We start from the raw sequence: 22,398 nt of genomic DNA, 5'->3' as shown, positions 1-22,398 counted from the left end.
GAATGCTGATCATGATGATAGCATCACAAACGCACTCCCAATGGTGCATGAGCGCTCGAAAACGTTCTGCTCTGTCGTGTAACGCAGCGGCATCGAAATGTTTTCGCCATTATGTCTATGTGCCTTTATGCGCATGCAGACATGCCCCATGTGGCGAACCCACAGTTCCCTGTTAGGTGGCGCTCGTCTGCTCCGCATGCGTTCAGCATTAGAAACTGCGTGGCAGACTCGCTGGCAATGCTCCAGTTCACGCAACGGTAGTAAAATACTGACGGCTGTAAAGAAAAAAAAACCTGGTTTGTATTTTTCAGGCGGCAAGTATGTTCCCCGTGCCATCCTCCTCGACTTGGAGCCAGGAACCATGGACTCCGTCAGATCGGGACCTTTCGGTCAACTGTTCAGGCCCGACAATTTCATGTTCGGTAAGCGTCTCTTTTAGCTTCATATCTCCGTTGCGTTTTTAGCATGTACTGATCAAGTTCAGCTCAACGTCATCAGCTGCACGTGTGTGCGCAAAGGTTCGTGGGGAGCCGGGCTTAATTCTAGCCGTCCCTAGCCGGAAGTTTCTTGCAGCAGCTGCTCTTAGCCCATCGTAGTGTTCGTTAGGTTCAGCCACAGCTTAGGGTTAACAAAGCTAACTCGATTTGCTCGTACCTGTGCTCAGAATCGGCATTCATAGTCGGCTGTATAATCTTGGCTGTTTCCACTCTTTCGGTGGAAAATTCACTGCGTACAAAATGCAAGTGAACAGCAACTGAGGCGACCATTGCAACACGAAGCTTGCTGCCTTATGCGCCTGACATACGTTCCTGAGCGCTGAGTTTCCATCTTGAAATATGAAAAGTTATTTTATAAGGTCGGCGAATTTGATCTGAAGACCGCTTCACTATCATGCGACTGAAGAAAAACTCGCGTAGAAACAGGAAAGGTTTCAGCGCAAAGCGCCTTAGCGGCTACCTTTTTGGTCAACGCTTATTGGCTCAAAACAGCGGCTCCCAGCAGCGCGGGGATATGCAGGTGGCGTACATATGCGCGGTAACTTTCGCAGGCCAGAGCGGCGCCGGCAACAACTGGGCCAAGGGCCACTACACTGAGGGCGCCGAGTTGGTGGACTCCGTGCTGGACGTGGTGCGCAAGGAGGCCGAGAGCTGCGACTGCCTGCAGGGCTTCCAGCTGGCCCATTCCCTGGGCGGAGGCACCGGCTCCGGCATGGGCACGCTGCTCATCTCGAAGATCCGGGAGGAGTACCCGGACCGCATCATGAACACCTTCAGCGTCATGCCCTCCCCCAAGGTGAGCATTCGTCGTGACAGCTTCCGCGCCGCCGGCACGTGTCTTAAGCCAGGACAGCGTCAATACCAGCGAGACGCAAACTTTTGTGGAGGAAAAACGCTAAGCATCCCGTGTGCTGTGCGATGTCAGTGCACGTTAAAGATCCCCAGGTGGTCGAAATTATGCCGGAGCCCTCCACTACGGCACCTCTTTCTTCTTTCACTCCCTCCCTCATCCCTTCCCTTACGGCGCGGTTCACATGTCCAACGATATATGAGACAGATACTGCGCCATTTCCTTTCCCCAGAAAAACCAATTATTATTATTATTATTATTATTATTATTAAACTGCCGTCAGATATGAAGGCTTCACCACGTCCGCATGTGGTGACCTCAGCGAGCTTCTTTCTTTCTTGATGTCTACCTACTACGGTGGTATCGAACACCGCACTCGCGCGTGAAGATGCGAGACTTTACGTCACCCACCGCTGCTGCCAAACGAATGGCGCGAAAACAGCTGCAGAGTGCAAGCGCACGACGGCTGTGACCTTAAAGGGACCATGAAATGGTATATACTGAGGTTAGGAAAAGCGCACGAGCGATCGCTATTCCATCACTCGTCACCGAACAGCAAAAAAAATTATAAGCTAGCTTCATTAAAAGACTACAGACATGTAAATTTAGTTACGCGTTTTATTCTTCCATATGATGCTTTAGGCATTATAATACATGGATCATCGTCTGGTATTCGCATACAACCGCTAAATCACTGAGTACTGAATTCCTTCCCTCATGCTGTTTCGGTTTCATCAACCGAACGATGGTTGTGGCATGTAGTTCGACTTTAGATCATGTGAGGCACGAAAAAAACTGCAATATAAACGCTGACACGTAGTTTTAATTCACTGTAACGCTTAAACAAGCCTGCTTCAAGAGCTGGAATGAAAACAAACGACGTATCAGCAGTCATACTGCCGTTTTTTTCCTGCCTCACGATACTCCAAGTCCAACTACACGTCACAGCCATCGTTCGGTTGATGAAACCGAAACAGCATGAAAGAAGAAATTCAATTATATATTATTTATCGGTCGTAGGCGAAAACAACGCGGCGATACATGTATTCTAATGTCTAAAGCATCATTTGAAAGCAGAAAACATGCGAGCAAATTTTTGGTGTCTACAGCCCTTTAACACCGAAGATATCGGCGATTAAAAATGATGCTTCTTAGCTTCCCTCAACTCTTACACAACGACGTGCCGAAAAAAAAATGGCTAGCGGTTTATCATTGCTAAGCACGAAATAGTGCGCGAAAGCATGGTGGGCCTCCCAAATTTTGAGGGTGGGCCAAACCCATTCTGGGGGTGTCGCATGTCGGTCCCGAACGTAGGTCAATTTTCAAATTTTAGGGGGTGGGCCAACTCTTATTTTTGGAGGTGGGCCAATTCCATTTCGAGACGAGGTGAAGCCTGTCTTCCACCTGAGCACAGCCAGATTCACCGGCAGTCGAATTCGGTCAAGGTCATTCGAAGGGCAAATTTCGGGCGTCCTAACCATGTTTGGGACATTCTTCATGTGCCATATCAGGGCCGCCGTGGTGGCTGAGTGGTTATGGCGCTCGGCTGCTGGCCCGAAAGACGCGGGTTCGATCCCGGCCGCGGCGGTCGAATTTCGATGGAGGCGAAATTCTAGAGGTCCGTGTACTGTGCGATGCCAGTGCACGTTAAAGAACCCGAGGTGGTCGAAATCTCCGGAGCCCTTGACTACGGCGTCCCTCATAGCCTGAGTCGCTTTGGGACGTTAAACCCCCATACACAATATACACCATCATGTGCCATACCATGTGTTGCTGTCCTTACCCTGCAGGACCATCCCCAGAATTGAGCTTCATTGCCATGCACACCCATTTCCTTACTGAGTCTGGCTGAGTCTTCATTTTCTCCGCGTGAGACATCGTCGAAATCGTTAGGGGTTGGCTAGGATTGCTTTCGTGCTAACAGAAAACAGGTCGGGGCTGCGCAATCCCGCCCACGCCACCTGAGCATGCCCAATGGGCAGTGGGCGTCAGGCTGCCCAGTGACTGAGGAGCGGCTTAGTGTGCTAAGGCAAAGAATGCGAGGTGAGCTGTCGCCCTAGCAGACTGCGAGTCAGTGCGAGCAGCGATTTAAATAGAAATTGTAAATTATAGACATGCTGCACCATCATCATCACCATAAGCCTGACTAGGCCCACTGCAGGGCAAAGGCCTCTCCCATGTCTCTCCTATTAACCCTGTCTTTTGCCAGCTGCGGCCACCGTATTCCCGCAGACCTGCTGCATGTTTGCAAACAAACAAGGTGTCACTGCAGTCGCTAGCGGGCTCGCGGTAGGCTTGTAGGCGCGTTGTCGGTTTCTGCGAATCACCAAGTGGTTGATGCTGTTAATGCTTTGAACTTCGTAATTTCTCGAAGTGCACAGGCTCGCGTTGACCACGTACAGCCTATTCAGAGATATTGTTTGGCACTGTGTGTTGTATATATGATCAATTGCGAACAGAAAGCGTTGCTGCCGTTGATTTCTACGCTAGACGTGGAATAAAATAACCACTTTTTGACGCTCTGTACAAGCCGGAATAATTCCACTTCGGGATAGCAGTGAGGAGAAGCTCTGGCGTTGTTTCGGCGGAGCAGACGTACGCTCACCGTCACTTGACACACGTGCCGCGCAGCGAGGTAAGTGGGGACAGCGTCGTGTCTCCAGTCTCCTCTGTCGCGTGTAAGCGCTGCTTTTCGCCACAAGATCATGCACCAACGAGGCCGATTTGTCACCTTATTAAAATGGCCAAACTGATCGCAATTTTTTTGTGCAGTAGAAATTTAGAAAATTACGCTTTTTAGATGTGTGGGCGTCGAAGATTGAGCGAATCGCTCTTCTGGTGGCCTCGGCGCATCGCGAATTCCACGGGTTTCCGACGACGGTGCACCACTATCTTAGTATCACTTGGAAGCGGAATGATCAGAAGATCAGAGGTTCCATTTATTGCAGTGCCTCATTTCTTTGACCAAAAGAAAAAGCTACGAGGGTGAACGAAGCCAACGAGAGAATAAACTTTAAGGTTGGTTTTCTCAGCTTTCACGTTTTCTACGATTGGCATCACTCATCCCTTCGTAATTTCGTAACGAATAAAAATAGAATGATTCTATTTGCTGCGAATGAATCCTGAGACGTTGATTTATTTATGGTTTTGTTTATGAAGGTTTAACGTCCCAAAGCAACTCAGGCTATGAGGGACGCCGTAGTGAAGGGCTCCAGAAATTTCGACCCCCTGGGCTTATTTATTTAACGTGCGCTGACATCGCGCAGTACACGGACCTCTAGAATTTCGCCTCCATCGAAATTCGACCGCGGCGGCTGGGATCGAACCCGCGTCTTTGGGGTCACCAGCTGAGCGCCATAACCGCTGAACCACCGCGGTCCTGAGAGATTCAGTAGTGTAATAAATCTGACAATTTTTTGTACACATGCAGTAGCATGTTGAAGTTATTTTTCTAAGAAATGTGTTCACGTAAATATGCATGCTAGAGTTTAACTTTTGTTTGCATACGTACTTTGCATAAAAAAAAAGAACAGTAGCGTCATCACACAAAGCAGGGCTTTGTGAACATGTTGGCATAAAATATTTGCGCACTTTCTACTTAATTATTCCACACTCGATGACTTGACGACGGTGTTAATTATAATAACCCAACATCTGTACCAGCCAGCTGAAAGTAAAGCACAGCACTGAAATTAGCATAAAAAGTTCACAGTTGTGCCAAATTTGGTTACATCTCATGCATAAATAACGAAAATACTTTCAATTTCCCCGTCTCCTCTCAATCTCGCTGCATTGTTTCACCCGACAGTTTCTGTTAGTGTACCCCCTAAATGAAACGTTTGCATAGCCGCCGCGGTGGCTCAGTGGTTATGGCGCTCGGCTGCTAACCCCAAACACGTGGGTTCGACCTCGGCCGCGGCGGCGGTCGAATTTCGATGGAGGCGAAATTCTAGAGGCCCGTGTACTGTGCGATATCAGTGTATGTTAAAGAACCCCAGGTGGTCGAAATTCCCGGGGTGCTCCACTACGGCGTCCCTCATAGCCTGGGTCGCTTTGGAAAGTTAAAACTCCATAAACCAAACCAAACCAAACCGAAACATTTTCCTAGCAACGCAGGAGTCTGATTGAAAGACGCAGGGGCTCAAGCCGAAAAATTCCACTCGCCTGCAACTACGTGTGCTGGACGCAGCTTCGTGTGCTCTCATCTATTTGCGCTAGCTTTATGAGATACTTTGGAGGCCGTTGTAATGCGATGGCAAAAACGAAGACAAAAGCACGCTGCAACTCGGCCATATACCTGGGGTGAAGAAGAAAAAGAAGAAGAAGATTCGCTCGGCCTCTCGGCACCTCTTGGCCACCGTGAGACGACCAGCTTGGCTCTGTTAGGAGGACATCGTTCGACCCAGTGGCGTTCGTCCTGTTCATCGCTGCCCCGACGGCTCTGCTCTGCTGGGAACGATCGGTTAAGTTTCGGGTGGCTGATTGTGGCATTTTCTCTCTGCGTCTTTGCGCGGTAAGGCAGTAAGCCCGGACTATGTCCACCCAGTCTCCCGGCCAGGGGAGTTCCCTCTGGTCGGCTTCTCCGTCAACTGATCTCCTACCGTTGGAAGCTTTTTTGCGCAGTGGTGTCGGCAGTATCCCTGTCGCGCTGGTGCCTAAGGATGGTGGTGCTATCAGGATGAACAACCCTGGTGCTGTTCGGGCTGCTCTCCAGTCGACTACTTCTCATTATGAGTCAATCTCAGAGGTTCGCCAGTTTGGACGTGGTGGGATTCTGTGCAGATCGCCAGACCTCGCCTGTGTAAGAGATTTACTAAACTCCTCATCCTTTGCCTCCCTTCGGGTAAGTTCTTTCATCCCTTCTCATCTGGCGTGCACGAAAGGTATTGTACGAGGTGTAGACTCTTCCCTGTCTCCGGCAGAGACTCTTGAGCTTCTGTCGGCTGCAGGTGTTGTTGCTGTGCACCGCTGTAGCCGGGATGTAAACAACGTGCGGATGCCCACTGATTCAGTGATTGCTACCTTTGCCGGCACTTCCTGCCCCTCTGAAATCAAGACATGGCCTCTAATTTTTCGGGTAGACCCATTATCATCTCGGCCTCTGCAGTGTAACAACTGCTGGCGTTATGGACATAGCGCTGGCGGTTGCAAATCCAACTTGAGGTGTTGCAACTGTGGGGATGGTCACGCAAAAAGCACCTGCACTGAGAAGAATGAGAAGTGTTGCCTTTGCGGTGGTGCGCACTCTGCAAACTACTCAAATTGTCCCTCTCGAGCTCAGGAAATTCAAATTCTGGAAATAATTGACAGGAAACGCTGTTCGCGCCGTGACGCTATTTCAGAGGTCAAAGAACGTGCCCGCGGTTATGCCGGTGTGACCGCTCGGCAAGGTGTCATGCTAGACTCAACGCTGTCCCAGGCAATTGCGGCTGCTGCGGAGGCTTCGATGTCTAAAATGGTAGAAAAGATTGTCGCAAGTGTGTCGGAGTGCTTTACAAATGTTCTAGAGACTCAGATTACACATGCCGTGCAGGCTAGTTTGGCACCTCTTTCGACAATTCCCTCTCCTCTTATCCGGTCTCAAATTCCAGTAGCATCACAACCCCAGGAACAAACTTCTGTCCCTTCCGCTGTACCTACCTCGGGTACTTCGAGGGATGTTGATATAATGTATGATTCCGAGATGGTGGAGCCTGATGCGCGGCTTCTTAAGCGCAGTGGGTCCCCCATGTCTTATTCGTTGTCTTCTCAGGGCACCCAGCCCAAATCAAAGAAGAAGCAGCTTGGCACTAAACCCAAGGATACCATTTTGGAGCAGGCAGTTGCTGCTGCTAGACTTTCGCAACCATAGCGTCGTTGCGAGTTCTGCAGTGGAACTGTCGCTCTATTCTTTCCGCTTCCACAGATTTACACTGCCTTTCTACTCAGCTTAATCCGGATGTCATAATTCTGCAAGAAACGTGGCTTTCAACTGACAAACATTTTCATATCAAAAATTACCGGTCATTTCGCCTAGACCGCCAGTCAAGAGGCGGGGGTTTACTAACTTTAGTCTCTTCAAAATTTGCCACAGGGCTGTGATATCTCTTCAACAAATGTCTCCTGACTGTGAGATTTTGGCGATAGACTTTGTACTTCCTCGGTGCTCTCCATTTTCAATAGCAAATTGTTATTTCCCCAATGGAGTCCAGGATGTTAGACCTCTGGATTTTTTACTCGTAAACTGTAAAAACCCAGTTCTCGTGGCTGGGGACTTCAATTCTCACCATGTGTCTTGGGGTTTTAGGACTAATTCATGCGGCAAGCGCCTTTGGGACTGGGTTTCTGATCACAACCTGATGTGCTTAAATTCAGGATCGGCCACTTATCTTCGCTCACACACTCAATCTGTTTTAGATATCACGTTCATTAGTCCTGGAATTGGCGTAACGAATTGGTCGACAGTTGATAGCGGCACTTCAAGTGATCATATACCTATTCATTTTGATATCATATGTCGTGTTACTCCGGCGTCTTCTCAGTTGCGGTCACATGTAAATTATGACAGATTTCAGACGGCGTTGCGCTCAGCCCTTGCTCCAGGGTCTAACATCGCCGAGGTCCACCAGTCAGTAAGAATATGTCTGGCTATTGAGGAAAGCCGTAAAAAGTCGGAGTTCCTGGTGAGGCCAATAAAAGGGAATTCTTCTAACTGGTGGAATGCGGACTGTACAAGAGATTACAGGCGGAGGAAGGCAGCATGGAAAAGCTTCTTCATAACCAATGTCCGAATAACTGGAGTGATTATAAATTTATTGCAGCCACCTTTAAACGCACAGTTTCTCGCGCAAAGGAAAAATATGACTCAAAAGACTTCGATTATCTTTCAAAGGCGGGCAACCGACGTGCACTATTCGGTTTTCTACGGTCTAGGAAACAGCTCATGTCCTCTCATAATTTTCAGTCATTAGTTATGTCACCTGTAGAAGCTATCCAGGCGGTTGAATTAATAGCCGCAGGCCTGCAAAAGCGGTTCTCGTCTTTACTACCTATGCGACCATTGTTGTTTGCACCAGTCGTACCAAATGATAATGACTCACAAGTAAATCTATCAGAGCTTTCACAAGTTGTCCAGAGATTGCCAGCTGCTGCTCCTGGCCCTGATAGTGTTACCACAAAGATGCTCAAGATTCTATTTGAAGAGTCTCCCAACTCCTTATTGCACCTAATAAACTACTCTCTCAAACACGCTTGGATACCTTCTGAGTGGAAGCTGTCCAAGGTGATCCCTTTACTTAAAAATCAGGGTGGAGGCTATGAATTGGATAATATTAGGCCAATTTCTTTAACATCAAACGTGGTAAAGTTGATAGAAAGGTTGTTACTAATTCGGGTGTCAGCCATTGTGGACCGCAAAAGTATACTCAGCCCGTGCCAACTCGGATTCCGGCTACAGTGTTCGATATGGAATGTACATGCTGATCTTGAGAGCAGAATTCTCCTTGCTCGTCGTCAACGCCTGGTCGCGGCTTTGGTTACGTTAGATGTCGCCAAAGCTTACGACAGTGTAGAACACTCCATCCTGATACATAGGCTACAGTCTCTTCAATTTCCAGATTATGTAGTTGCATGGATATCTGCATTTCTTCATAACAGGGAATTCTTTTGCGTCCATAATGGTGTTCATTCAGAGAGGTATAGACAAACGCGAGGTGTACCGCAAGGAGCTGTTCTTTCTCCTGTGCTCTTTAATATTCTGTTAAGCTAAATTCGTCTCCACCCGCCATGTACGCACTTACGTCTAGGCGGACGACATTGCGTTTTTTGCTGCTGCGCCGGATATACATTCTCTGTATGGTCTGTTGCAGTCATATTTGAATACACTTGAGCACTGGTTGAGCGCATTACACCTGAAGTTAAATGTTGGCAAGTGCGCTACTCTTGTTTTCCCTCTATTCACTCCTGTAGTGGTCTTTCTCACTTGCCAGTTAAAAATAATACCGCAGGTTCAATCCCTAAAATACCTAGGGGTCATTTATGACAACAAACTCACCTGGCGACCTCACATTGACCATGTCGCGGCGAAAGGGGCTCGTGCCGTGGGCATGTTACGGAGATTATGTCATCACCGGTACGGCATGCGCAGAGATGCGCTATTAATGATCTACATAATGTATGTCAGGCCAATTTTAGAATTTGGATCAGTGTTGTTTTCAGGCTCGGCTACATATAAACTTCGCCCTCTCGTCCTTTTAGAGAGGGAAGCACTTCGCATGTGCCTCGGCCTTCCAAAATGTGTGGCTATCAATGTGCTGTACCTTGAAGCCCGCATTCCGTCTCTCTTATCACGACTTCAATTTTTAACTGTGCAAACTTACCTCAGGATCTATGAATCCCATTTCCACCGTTTCCAAAGCATTTTCTGTTCTCAGCCGACCTCCTTTTTTGGTGTCCCCTGGTCTCGTTTCAATTCCCCTCAGGTAGTGTTTGTGCAAAGATTACTTCAGCCTTTAGATGTAAACATTTATGATATCCTTCCTGCGCTTCGGAATGGGCCCACTATCCACATTGTTTTCGACGACATATTCCCAAAAAATGCAAAACTTTTGCCACCGAGTATTCTAAATGGCCTTCTAGAAGATCATCTGAGGACCCTACCAACCGATATAGCAATAGCCACTGATGCATCGCAATGCAATGAAAAAGCAGGTGTGGGAATATTTTGCTCCCATTTAGACTGGTCCTTTTCTCTGCGCCTTCCAGATTTCACCCCTATTTTTCAAGCAGAATTTCTAGCAGTTGTACTTGCTCTACGCAAGCTAGACCCCTCTATTACAGCAGTTGCAGTAATTACTGATTCTTTATCTTTGTGTTCGTCCCTCGCTGCACAGGTTGACGGTCCAATTTTATCAACTTTCTTATCCCTACTTCCTCCGCATTTGAGTCTTGTTCATTTAGTATGGGTTCCCGGCCACAGCAGTGTGACAGTAAATGAGATTGCTGATAATCTCGCAAAGGCTTCCCTCAGCGGCCCCGTGTTGCCAATCATCCCGGCTACAGCCTACATTACAGCATCTAGATTTCGGCGACGTGCGTTTTTAAGCTCGCAAGACACATCACTTTTAACATCGGCGGATTATGAGCACCTTAAATATTATTGGAACAGGAAAATTTGTTGCTCTCGGCAGCTTGAAGTATCACTGACGAGGCTACGCTGCCGCATCCCCCCTCTAAATTTCTATTTACACAAGTCGGGTTTGGCGCTCTCTCCCCTTTGTGCATTTTGCCGTGAGCCAGAATCCATTGAACATTTTTGGCTATATTGTCGCCGATTCAACTCACTGAGAAAAAGGTTGCTGGAGGAGCCCTTGCAGCATCTTGGCCTTAGTTTGAGCAGCCCGCTCTTGCTATCATTTGGCGCCACAACATTTGGGTTCAGCCACAGATCTGTTTGCACCGCTGTTCAAAATTTCCTGATAGAATCTCACCGACTGCCTTGCTAAGTGTTTCAACCTTTTCTTTTCTATCAATTGTTACATTTTGACTAAATCATTAATATTTATCACTCTCTTTATTATTATTCTTAAAATTTTAAAATCAAAACACTCATCCCTTTTCTGTTCATGACGAAAAATTCACCGGTGTTATGCTCCCACGTGCTTTTCCTTTTTGTTAACTGCGTTCAGGTGAATAGCCACCCGATTCTTGGCCGATCCCCCAGTGTGGGTATGTGCCAACTTTTGATAGGCTAACAACAACAACAACAACTCGGTAAAGAAGAAGAAAGGGCCCTTCTTTTCTTTTTAATCACTCGTAAATTTCATCCAAGGCAAAATAGCTTGGCACCATTTACCCTATTCTATGGGGTCTCCCCACTGAACCCTGGCCAATCCCCCGTCGTGGGTATGTGCCATGTCACGAAGGCAACAACAACAACGGCCCTTAGTGTCCATTGTGCTGATACGACCCGACGCTGTTCTACGGCTGTTCTATGTCGCCTCCCGCTTGATCTGGCCTCGGTGCTGAAGCGTGTCTTGGTGCTGCTGATCCTGTAAACTCCTGGTGAGGCCGTTCCGCGAGTGGGGGATTTGGCCAAGTTTTTTCCCTTTTGGATGTAGGCTTCATGTTTCTTAGGCTTACGGACATGGCTATGTCTTCCTCGGGCACAGGTCCAGTAGCCTGGTTCGCCAGTTTGCCTAAATTCTTTTTGCCAAGCCTATCCCTGTGGTTCTGGTCCCTGTAGGAGATGGTTTAATTAAGATCAAGAGCTCTCATATGATCCAGGAGCAGCTGAAGGCAGCGACCATTCGATATCTTGAGATTTCCGAGGTTCGACCATTTGCCAAAAGAAGAATTCTGTGCAAATCACCTGATTTGGATTGTGTTGCAGACTTGCTGCAGTGCACCTCTTTTGCCTCACTCCTGGTGAAAGCGTTTATTCCCGAGCAACTCGCCCGCGTAAAAGGAATAATCCGCGGTGTGTATCCCTCCGCTACGCCAGAAGAAATTCTTGGACTTCCATGATGCCGGTGTGGGCATCCTCTCAGTTTACCGCTGCAACAGAGGCTGGAGGCTCTCGTATTCCAACTGAGTCTGTTATAGCAACTTTTGCGGGCTCCTCTTGCCGATTGGAAATCAAAGTCTGGCCCATTGTCTACCGTGTTGACAAACTGCAGCCCCGTCCATTACAATGTAAGAACTGCTGGCGTTTTGGTCAGAGTGGCAAATCTTGCAAGTCGGCAACGCGCTGCCGCGTTTGCGGTGGTGCTCATGCTTCAGACGTCTGCACTTCTAAGTCTGATCTCGCAGCTGACGATCCCACCTGCCCAAAGATGAACAGTGTGTCTTGGACATTATTCAGCGCGATAGGTGCTCGCGCGCGGATGCTTATGCCCTACTTGATTAGAAGCATTGTGCTTTAAAGGTGAGCGTGCCCTTGGCCGGTTGGAGAGCATCAGCAACAAAAAATTTGGTATGAGTCGGAACACTTTGCTCTTTCTGTATAAGACATGTGTACTTGAATTTGGCTCTGTTCTCTTTTCTGGGTGCACAAGGTACAAGCTTGAACTCCTGTTTGTTATGGAGCGACGCGCTCTGCGCCTTTGCTTAGGTCCGCCTAAATCAGTTGCTAACGCTGCGCTGTACTTGGAGGCGCGGATACCTGATCTAAATTTGCGGCTCAGCTTCTCACTGTGCGGACGTTTTTAATGTCTTTTGAGCCTGTTCCTAAATTGGCTAACCCTATATTTACAACGAACCCATCTCTATTCTTTGGTAATTTTTGGCCTAGGTATAAGCTTCCTCAGGTTGTGTTCACTAATTCCCTGCTGTCAAAAATTTCTGTATCAATAAATTCTGTAGTACCAGTTAACCACCGCCGGGCTGATACTGTAGTCCCCTTTGACGACAAATTCCCAAGGAATGCTAAGAATCTGCCTGCAAATGTTTTAAATGGTCTTATTAAGGAGTGTCTGGATAATTTCCCTAACCATACTGCCGTTTTTACAGACGCCTCCCAGAAAAATGAAAAAGCAGCCATTGGCATTTACTCAGGGCTCTTGAATAGAGTTAATCATTTCGGGCTCCTGACTATACCCCTATTTTTGTCGCCGAGTTTCTGGCCATTGAGTTGGCCTTAATAAGGAATCCCTGGAATATCTCTCAGGTTGTTATACTTTCAGACAGCCTTTCCGTCTTGATAGTGCTCGAAAAATCGAGAGATACTCCTATGAGCCGTTCCCTTCAATTTCTTGTTCCACCACATATTACGCTTTCACTGGGTCTCTGGGCACTGTGGCATTGCTTCTGATGAGAGAGTTGATTTTTTTGCAAAGTCCGCCCTTGGTGGACCTATTGTCCCGTTCGTCCCTAATACTGTCTACTTGACTGCAGCCAGCGTCTCCACTACTTGAGCCATGAGCCTCTCCTTGCTGCAGCGAATTTTCAACACCTGGCATCTCCTTGGAGTGCGCGGATGTGCAGTTCAAGGCAATGTGAAGTGTCCACGACCCTACTGCGCTGCAGAATACCGCGACTAAATCTCTACTTATGTCGATCAGGGATATTTCTGACCACCCTCTCTGAGTCTTTGGCGAAATTGAGTCCATAGATCACTTTTTCCTCTTTGCGGTTAACTTCTCGCCGTACAGCTTACTTAGAGATCCCCTCGCTCGACCGGGGCTTGCTCTATTTATTCCGATTCTCCTCTCCTTCGGGGCAAGCGCCAAGGGATATGCATTGAAACCAGTGTGCGATTTTATTCACGAATATATAATTGCATCAGGTAGATTCCTCTGCTAGAATGAGAATTCCCTGCTTTTTCATTTCCGTTTTTTTAATCTTGATTTTTAATCAAAATTCGAGTCTAGGTCACAAAATTATCTAATTACACCACTCCTTGGCCATGAGTGCGTTTGTATCAGCATTGCACCCTGGCTAATCCCCCGCCGTGGGTATGTGCCATTAAGCCTGAGGTCATCATCATCGTCATCAACTCGGGCAATGCGATCGCGGCTGCTTCTTTCCAAACAAGCTTCGCGATCATGCACCGCCTCATGAAACAGCTTATGACATATGATGCAGTGAAAAAGCACGTGGCTTTTAGCACACGTACAGAAACATGCCAACGTGGCCGTGCAAAAACGACACAATTTAGCAGACTTCTTTCTACACAGACCAAGTAATTATGTCGGCCATATTAAGAAATGGTCTGAAGTGAATATTAAGTGCCATGAACGCGGCTTTATATGATCGTATAACTTCCACACACGTTTAAACATTATCTGCTATCAACAAAAGACCGCATTCCTTGGTGGTGATTCAGCCTGTCAGCGCCCCGTGAACACCAAAACGGCTCGACGTGATAATTACGTGCGCAGACATTTGTGTTTTTTTCCCTTAAGCAATTATAAGCGTACTATGCTGATGTTCAGGAGAATGAACGCAACTCCCCAGCTACGAAGTACATTGCCTGGAAGCGGCGATCGAGGCCCAGACTTCGCGCTTTACTACCGTGGCCCATTCCTTAATGCGGTATCTATCAGCGAGAAACATATCGAGGCGCGGGCATGATGCAGTTGCGCAGTCCCGACAGCAGCTGCAGCAGCTGGTGGGCACAGGCAGGCGGAACCTATTTTGCCTGCCGTGCCAAAGGCGCTACTGACATCAGCGCCACCGCATCTGCATGACGTCGGGGCGTGAAGGAGGTGTGTGTAGGGTCCACGCAGAGCTTTTGAATTTGACTCGAATTAATACTGACAAAGGCCACTTCTACTGATCGCTGCCCTAGAATTTGACCATCAAAATAATTTCTTGTCCCTTTAATGCTCGACAATGGTAGCGAGAAATCGAAGAATCACAGTGCTTAAAAATGAGAAAATTTTTCTTGTGCATAGATGTGGTAGGCTTTGCACCACGTCGACAGAAAGTGCGAATTCAAGCGCATTCAAAACTGCAGGTCTCCGACACCGTCGTCGAGCCCTACAACGCCACCCTGTCCGTGGACCAGCTGGTGGAGAACACCGACGAAACCTACTGCATTGACAACGAGGCGCTATACGACATCTGCTTCCGAACCCTGAAGCTCACCACTCCCACATACGGGGACCTCAACCACCTGGTTTCTGTCACAATGTCTGGAGTCACAACATGCCTCAGGTGACGAAGCTTTCTTTTCTCAGGGATCGTAGTCTATTACTGTCACTCGACATCTCTATATGCGAAGCTGTAGTGAGTGGCACCGATCACTGCCGTCGAAGAATGGCCCGATGCCCACAATGGCCACAGGCGCTTAGGCCTGCAAACTACTTCACCACACCTGAAGAGGGAATAGCTTGTGTTGTGTATAACTTCGTAGCACAATTGGGGACATGAATGGCGCGGCGCCTGCAGGCCCTTGTTCGCGGTGCTTAACGCAAAAAAAAAAAACAGTCTTAAAGCAACTTAAGTAACCATACACACGCAGGTTTCCCGGCCAGCTGAACGCTGACCTGCGCAAACTGGCTGTCAACATGGTGCCCTTCCCGCGTCTGCACTTCTTCATGCCCGGCTTCGCACCACTCACGTCCCGAGGCAGCCAACAGTACAGGGCGCTGACCGTGCCAGAGTTGACGCAGCAGATGTCCGACGCCAAGAACATGATGGCCGCCTGCGACCCCCGCCACGGCCGCTACCTGACGGTAGCCACCATCTTCCGCGGCCGCATGAGCATGAAGGAGGTCGACGAACAGATGCTTAACGTCCAGAACAAGAACTCGAGCTACTTTGTCGAGTGGATCCCGAACAACGTCAAGACCGCCGTCTGCGACATCCCACCCCGTGGCCTCAAGATGTCTGCGACGTTCATCGGGAACAGCACGGCCATTCAGGAGCTGTTCAAGCGCATTTCAGAACAATTCACTGGTCAGTCATTTATCAGAATTGCTCGAATTACATTCTACTCACAGCACAGCCTGCAGTTCACACGTACAATCTGCAGTTGCATAGAGCGCCTACTTCATCGTTCAAGGGCAACTTTGGGATTATTATTTTTTTTTTAATCTTAAGGTGGCGCTCCCGTAATATTGCTTAAAGCCCTCTCTGTTCGTTGCAATCTGTTGTTAATAGAACTGTGAGTAAAACAATCATCAAAGAGCAAAAAGCAGAAAACCTAAACCAAAACAGGGGTGTGTTGGATGCGGTGTTCTTTTGTGACAAAGATGACGTCACAAACAGTGTCGGCAAAACTTTTGTACGCGCAGTTCACTGACAAACCACAAGCTGTAAGGAACGACCCCGTTCATTAAACATCTCAGATGACAGGCGCGACATTTCCCTGTTCACCAAGTGCAGACCGTGTATCAAGGAGGGGTAATGTTTCCGACGTTACAAATTTAGCAGTGCCCGTAAAAATCACTCATAAAGAGGTAACGAAGCGGCCACCTTTAAAGAGACTCTGAGGACAAATTCAAGTTGGCCTGTATGGAAATGTAGCAGCGTTCTAATTGCGAAAGACACTTTTATCACTACAAAACGGAGCTTCTACGACTAAGGCTAGGCGAAAGGGAAAGAGATGGGCATTTGTTCCCGTGCCGTGGGGAGTGAGCTACCTCAGACCTAGAGTCACTCTACTCAGACCTAGATACCCTACACAATCTCTAGAACTTCCCCCATTCCACCCTGCGCACCTCTAACCCGAACAGTGGACAACCCAAACGAGGACAAAGGTCCGTCCCCTTCCCTAGCCAGGTAAAGGTCAAAAAATGAAATACAGATGCCGCCATCACCGACCGTTTTTGCAAGCAAACTACAGTGCTTGAAGAGTTTTCTTCCTTTTTTGTTTTTTGGTCGTGGATCCCTGAGGCTAGTCTACATCGCTATTCACTAAGCGGTGGTCACGAATTTCGCTTGTCTTGACGTCACGAGTTTGAATCGAGAAGCGGGAAAATTTTTAAATCCAATTTTCTCGACATAATGCGTATTTTGTTGCCGGATAAACATCTACATACCCCATAAAGAGCCGAAAATCGATTTTTACTAAAAGCAAATGTCGGATGTAGTTACGCCCTTTAGATGGCGAGCGTGTGTGAGCACTCCCTCCTCACGCTAATCCGCTCCTCCGCTCAGCATACAAAAGAAAATTTGGATTATTCCACTTGTGTTGCAAGTTTAGGCAGGCCTATTTTTGGACGCCATCGCTCAATCCGATCCTCATGATCGAGAAAGGCGCTTTTTGAAATCGGATACTCAGGAATTATGGACAAAAGTATTTTTAAGCGGGAAGCCGTTCATGAACGCAGTTTTCTCGTATAATGCAAGATTTCACTAAAACAATCAATATATCCGCAGATCACCCGAGGCAGTCTCTTAGTTTTTTTTTCTATTCACGTTTTCGCTATCTTCAAAAGCGTTCCAGTGCGATCGCTGGAAACACTTTAAAAGGAAGATTTTGCTACATATCAGAATAATGGACCATTACCTTCAATATTTCCTTAACAGTGTCTTACAATTTTCCAATTTTCAAAATTTTTGCCGGAGAAAGCTGGACTGGGTGGCGCAGAAACAAAAATCCGAACAGCTGGGTAACTTGGCGGAAATAATTCGTACGGATAGAATTGAACTAGCTGTATAAGTTCCGCTGCAATTCGTGAAAGCCTACAAAAACAACTAATATTCGTGGTGCCCGTCTTAATTTGCAGCCATGTTCCGCCGCGAGGCCTTCTTGCACTGGTACACTGGGGAAGGCATGAACGAAATGGAATTCACCGAAGCAGAGTCCAACATGAATGACCTGGTGTCCGAGTACCAGCAGTACCAGGAGGCCACAGCCGACGACGAGGGAGAGTTCGACGACGAGGACGCCCTCGCCGACACTGCCTGAGACACCGCCACCGAAATTCCCATTTGGCTTGCAGAGTTCCGATAAAATAAACGATGTATTTTAGGCAAGCCAGGCTACTGGCCATGGCGAGCATTTGGTTTTACTAGAAAAAAAAAATTGTTTGGTGTGACGCAACACGAAACTATATATATTCGCAATAAAGTCCCAGCATGAGTTGGAAATAACGGCGAGAGCAAGGCTGTTCTATCACTTGGAGGCGTGTAAGCTCCTGTTCTTGTTGCTTGGCAAAAAGAGGGCGCCGCTACTGATGGTGACAGCGCTCCATAGCGCCACAACGAATGCAAGTATGCTGGCGCTACCAACGCGAACGAGGACGGCTTAAAGAAGCCTCGGAGAAGTTGCATGTTATATACAATTAGCAGCTGATCATCAATTTAACCGTAGGTGAAATCTCCGCGACGTGCGGCACGAAGCGCGGTGGTTGCACCATGTGCTCGTATACTGATATTGGGAGGGGGTGGAGGATGTTCGCCCCCAATCCTCAAAGCGAGAGGAAATTTTATACAGGAAAACCATGCTGAACTCAATTTAGTTTTACAAAAAAAAAGTCGAAGAAATGCATGGTTCAAACGGACCTCCCCCACCCCCCCCAACCGCCCTCGCCAAGAGTGACCCCTATCCACGCCCGGTACCGGTGGACCATCAGAACAGAGTTGGATTAAATGCTTCAACGGTTGTTTTCTCATAAATGCGTTTGACCAGCGCAGCTGTTGAACGCTTTCGCGATTGAGTGTAGACCATGGTGTAAGAAAATATTCTTACACCACGGTGCAGACACTCCACCAGCACCTGTGCGGAGCGTGCTCGAACGGCTATTGGGTGTTCGCGGTGACGTACACGCGGTAGGGTCAAGACCAATTTCCCAATCATCTCATCTCACAGAATCTGAGCACCAGGCCAGGGGAACATTAGAGACCGATGGGTACGCGGCGGCAGGGGGTCGAATCCCGCACCTCCCGCAAACAAGGCGGATGGCATGCGCTAGGGCACCGCTACGGTGCACGCCACAAGTGAGCTTCCCTGTAATTAAGAGACTGCTCGAACGCGGAGTCCATAACATTACAAGAACTGCGAGAGGTCCACATACAAGCCCAGAACCTTTGATTAGGTGCTGCCGGACGACACATACTCAATCAGCAATAGGCCTGCATCACTATCTCCGCAAACAATACATCACTAAGAACACTCCCTACCCAGATCTGCACTTCGATCCATGTCAAACCATTACCGAGGAACATGCACCCCCACCGTAATCAAGGTCGGAGAAAGGCGCGCGAGGCAGCGCGACATAAATGGTATGGGGATGCGTTTGGGTGGATGCCACCTGCGATGAGCATGGAGCCACTGCGGTTGTCCGCAACCCCCACATAGCCTCCCTAACTTTCGAGCTTCCTTCAGGCACCACCCCTGAGGGAGCCGAGAAGACCGCTATTGCTCTGGCATACACAAATGTCGGTTACATCATCAGTGAGTCAAAAACAGCCATTCTAAACTATGCCAGGAACAGGGTTCACCACCCTGCACAATCCCTGGTGCACCCCCCCCCCCCCCTATTCTAACGCGCTGAGCTCATCTGAATGCTTGCGCACTTGGGAAATCCCAGCAACGAGGCCGCCGACTCCTTAGCCCGAGAGTCTAGAAGTCGGGCACAGGCGGTCCTCGTGGGGGATTTCTCGAAGGAGCGTATGCACTCGTTTGCTGAGCTCACCACAAACTCCCGCGCTGAGCGCCCTCATCTCCCGCCACCCCACCCATCCCTTACTACCGCAAAGAAATCAGTCTGGCGTCCCCTGCAGACGCACACGCTACTTACACCAGCCCATCTCTATAAATTTAAGCCGGTACCCCCATATGCACCTTGTGCTCCCGCCCCAAGGCCACCCTTGCACACATCCTCCCGTCATGCCCGGCGTCCCCTCCCCCCGCCGGGCTGGTGCCTCTCCGAACCTGGGAGGACTAGGACACCTCGTTGCGGTCAACGGACCTGACCAGGCAGAAGATCGTCGTCAGCCAGGCGCCGTGTCACAAGAATGGATGCATTGTATTCTTGCTTCTAGGTCATAGATAAGCTTACCTATCGCCATTTTTCCTACACTGAATTATCGATATACCGGTATATCAACTATTTCGTGAACCCCTTCGAGTTTCATAATCCAGGTTCGACTGTAATATTTTATTTACGAACACAAATAAAGTGACCCGTTACAGTGGCTTTGGCGTTCAGCACCTGATCCCAAGGTCCTGGGTTCGATCCCGTCCGTGGCGGCCGCATTTCGATGTAGGCGAAATAAAAAAACGCCCGTGTGCTGTGCGATGTCGCTGTATGTTAAGGAATCCCATGTGGTCTAAAATCCGAAGCCCTCCACTACGGCGTCCCTCATCGCTCGTGTACGAACCACAATTCACAAATCGAGCGCTGAAAATGTGCGTCGCATGCAGCATGAGGCAGAACTGATCCTCTTTATGAGTGGCAGCTTTAAGTGGTTTAACAGAGTATACTGGGGGGCCCGTCCGTATGCTACGTTTTCATTTATATTAGCTCTAAGTGGGCCACATGCAAGAATATCTGGTACGGATCCAATTGGGCTTATTTTTGGAAATGTGGCGGAGAGTTTGAAGTCTGCTTCACTTCCGCCACCGGTTGGCCCGGTATATTGCACTACCTCCGCAATCGGCCTTGTCTTCAACGCGTCTTTACTATCCTGTCTTTCTATCCCATCTTTCAACTCTCCTACTATCTGCACGTGGTAGCGATTGTGGCTCGGCTTGAGCCAGTGAGCAGGCCTGTGCACTTTCCTTTTTTCTTCCTGGCAACACAGACAGACAGACAAACCATAGGGACAGGAACTGCCGCAACGTTTATGCCTATGGTTTGTGTGTCATGCATGCTCGCCTGCGGCCTACTTGGAGCTGCCACTTGATTAGGAAGCCAGCGGTTAACCTTTCTATAAGTGTTCCAGTTGGAATGCCCCTCCTATTCCATTTGAAGTTTGCAATTGGTTCCAAGTAAATAATGGGATATTTTCCGATTGGAAGCAAACAATTTGTTTTGTGTGGGCCGGCATTACAATTGGACGCTCCAACTGGCCTTCCAATGGGTTCAAAATATACATGGGAGGGCACAACCAATTTTAATGGCCGCCTTCTTAGATTCGAGAAACCGAAACTATGCCGCCATTTCGTCCCCTGACGTCATACGGGGGAGAATTAAGGTATAGGAGGACAAAATCAATTATAATGGCCGTCATCTTGAATTCGCGAAACCGAAACTATGCCGCCTTTTCGTCCCCTGACGTCATACTCACATAGTTCTACCTGGATCATTCCACGCCAAACATCCCAGGCGTTGCGCTCGACCATCTCCAATTTGTTCAAAAAATTCGTGGAAACATCGTAATGTGCGTATTGAAAGCCTGAAGCATTTTTGCCTAAAAAATTTATTCGTGAAGTGAGGGAAGATTGAATATTCAGAAAAAATGAGAAAACAGGCACTGCTAAATAAGCAAATATTTAGAAAACACTCCAAAAAGTTTTTCATTGACATTTGCACAGATTCTGTCTTTCGATACAATTCGGAGCATGCTGCTTTACACGGCATAAATATTTTTTTAATCGAAAAAAGTATGAAAATGTGTCATTTTTCATTTTTGTCATTTTTTGTTTTAAATATGAACTTTCTCTCGGAAATTCTGGAATAGCCGTTTTGTTCCTGTAGATGTCCAGTACCTATAATAAATTTTACAGGTGATGAAACTGCGGATGCAGAAGGAAAAAATCTAGTTACAAAAAGTGAATTTTGAGCCAAAACACTCGTTAATTTCACCCTGACGTGGTCCAAGTAAAAATACAAACAATAGCGGATTACGTAAAACAGCTTATTGCCTTCCATTTCTGAAGTTTTTATCGAGGTAATTTTTGTTTAAAGCGAGGAAATAATTTTTGAAGTTGAGCTCTCGGGCCGTAAGTTGCGTCGTCTCTTAACGCCTCTTCACCGCAGAGCACGATACTGCAGACACTGTAGCCACGCGAAACCTTATAGTCCTTGTTCTTAAGTGAGGTTTGCACTGCAGGCAAGCATGGGAACACTGAGTAGTCAAACAGGTGTTCGTGCGAAAAGATTTTCTTAACGCTGCTAGTGCGGCACATGCCCAAGTGGGCTAGCTTTTTGGCGTGATTCTGTCGCAGTCAGTCATTCTTGTCGGCGCCATGAAAGACGTCATCAGCAGCATAAGAGCTTGTGAGACACCGATCTGGAAATGACTAGAACGATGCGGTGTTGAAACAATCCGTGACGCAGTAGCACCATGTGGTACCTGACCTTTGTGGCCGTCAGAAGCTCATGTCCGGTTGTTTCCGTTGTGATTAGTTTGTTGTATTTGATTTAATCAGTGCAATTTCTACATTAATACTCCAGCGACAACTATAGACGAGACACTATGCTGGTGAAGCACCTTCATGCGAGCGACGCACCTATGCCAACGCCTCCTAAACTTTTCAAGGCCTGTGCCCTCTCTAGCGACGTCAGCACCCACCGTCCTACCTGGGCATTGCCATTGCCTGCGGCTGCCTCCGGTTCTCCATACCGGCCTTTCCGTCCCGTCGCCTCCCGGCTCATTTTTCCCCTCTTGTTACACGCAGCTAGTTCGTCGAGCCAGTCGCCTCGTGGTCGCTTCAGTGCTGTTTTCCTTGCGCCC

At 48.1% G+C, this 22,398-nt stretch overlaps 2 protein-coding genes across 2 annotated transcripts in view; both read left to right on the top strand.

Annotated features, from left to right (window-relative positions):
* LOC144114078 (tubulin beta-4 chain-like) overlaps positions 1-261 on the top strand; it is a 29,094-nt gene extending 28,833 nt beyond the window's left edge. The window contains exon 6 of the mRNA XM_077647553.1: positions 140-261. Within this exon, the coding sequence (XP_077503679.1) occupies positions 140-261 (122 nt within the window). The remainder of the gene's footprint in view (positions 1-139) is intronic.
* Positions 262-361: 100 nt separating this feature from the next.
* LOC144114076 (tubulin beta-4 chain-like) lies at positions 362-19,664 on the top strand. The gene is made up of 7 exons (XM_077647537.1): positions 362-422; positions 1,049-1,293; positions 14,783-14,982; positions 15,290-15,726; positions 17,502-17,613; positions 19,308-19,365; positions 19,581-19,664. Exons 1-7 carry the CDS (start codon positions 362-364, stop codon positions 19,662-19,664), a joined length of 1,197 nt encoding a protein of 398 aa, XP_077503663.1.
* The last annotated feature ends 2,734 nt before the right edge of the window (positions 19,665-22,398 follow it).

Source organism: Amblyomma americanum, chromosome 1, assembly GCF_052857255.1.
Source record: "Amblyomma americanum isolate KBUSLIRL-KWMA chromosome 1, ASM5285725v1, whole genome shotgun sequence".
Taxonomy (NCBI): Eukaryota; Metazoa; Arthropoda; class Arachnida; order Ixodida; family Ixodidae; genus Amblyomma; species Amblyomma americanum.
The sequence above is the reverse complement of the archived record's forward strand: the minus strand, read 5'-3'. Positions and strand labels throughout refer to the sequence as shown.

Coding starts and splice junctions, on each gene's coding strand:
- LOC144114076 (XM_077647537.1), top strand. CDS start 362: ATGGACTCCGTCAGATCGGGACCTTTCGGTCAACTGTTCAGGCCCGAC. Junction 14,983..15,289: donor GGAGTCACAACATGCCTCAG/GTGACGAAGCTT, acceptor ATACACACGCAG/GTTTCCCGGCCAGCTGAACG. Junction 19,366..19,580: donor GTCGGGCACAGGCGGTCCTC/GTGGGGGATTTC, acceptor TCCCGCCCCAAG/GCCACCCTTGCACACATCCT.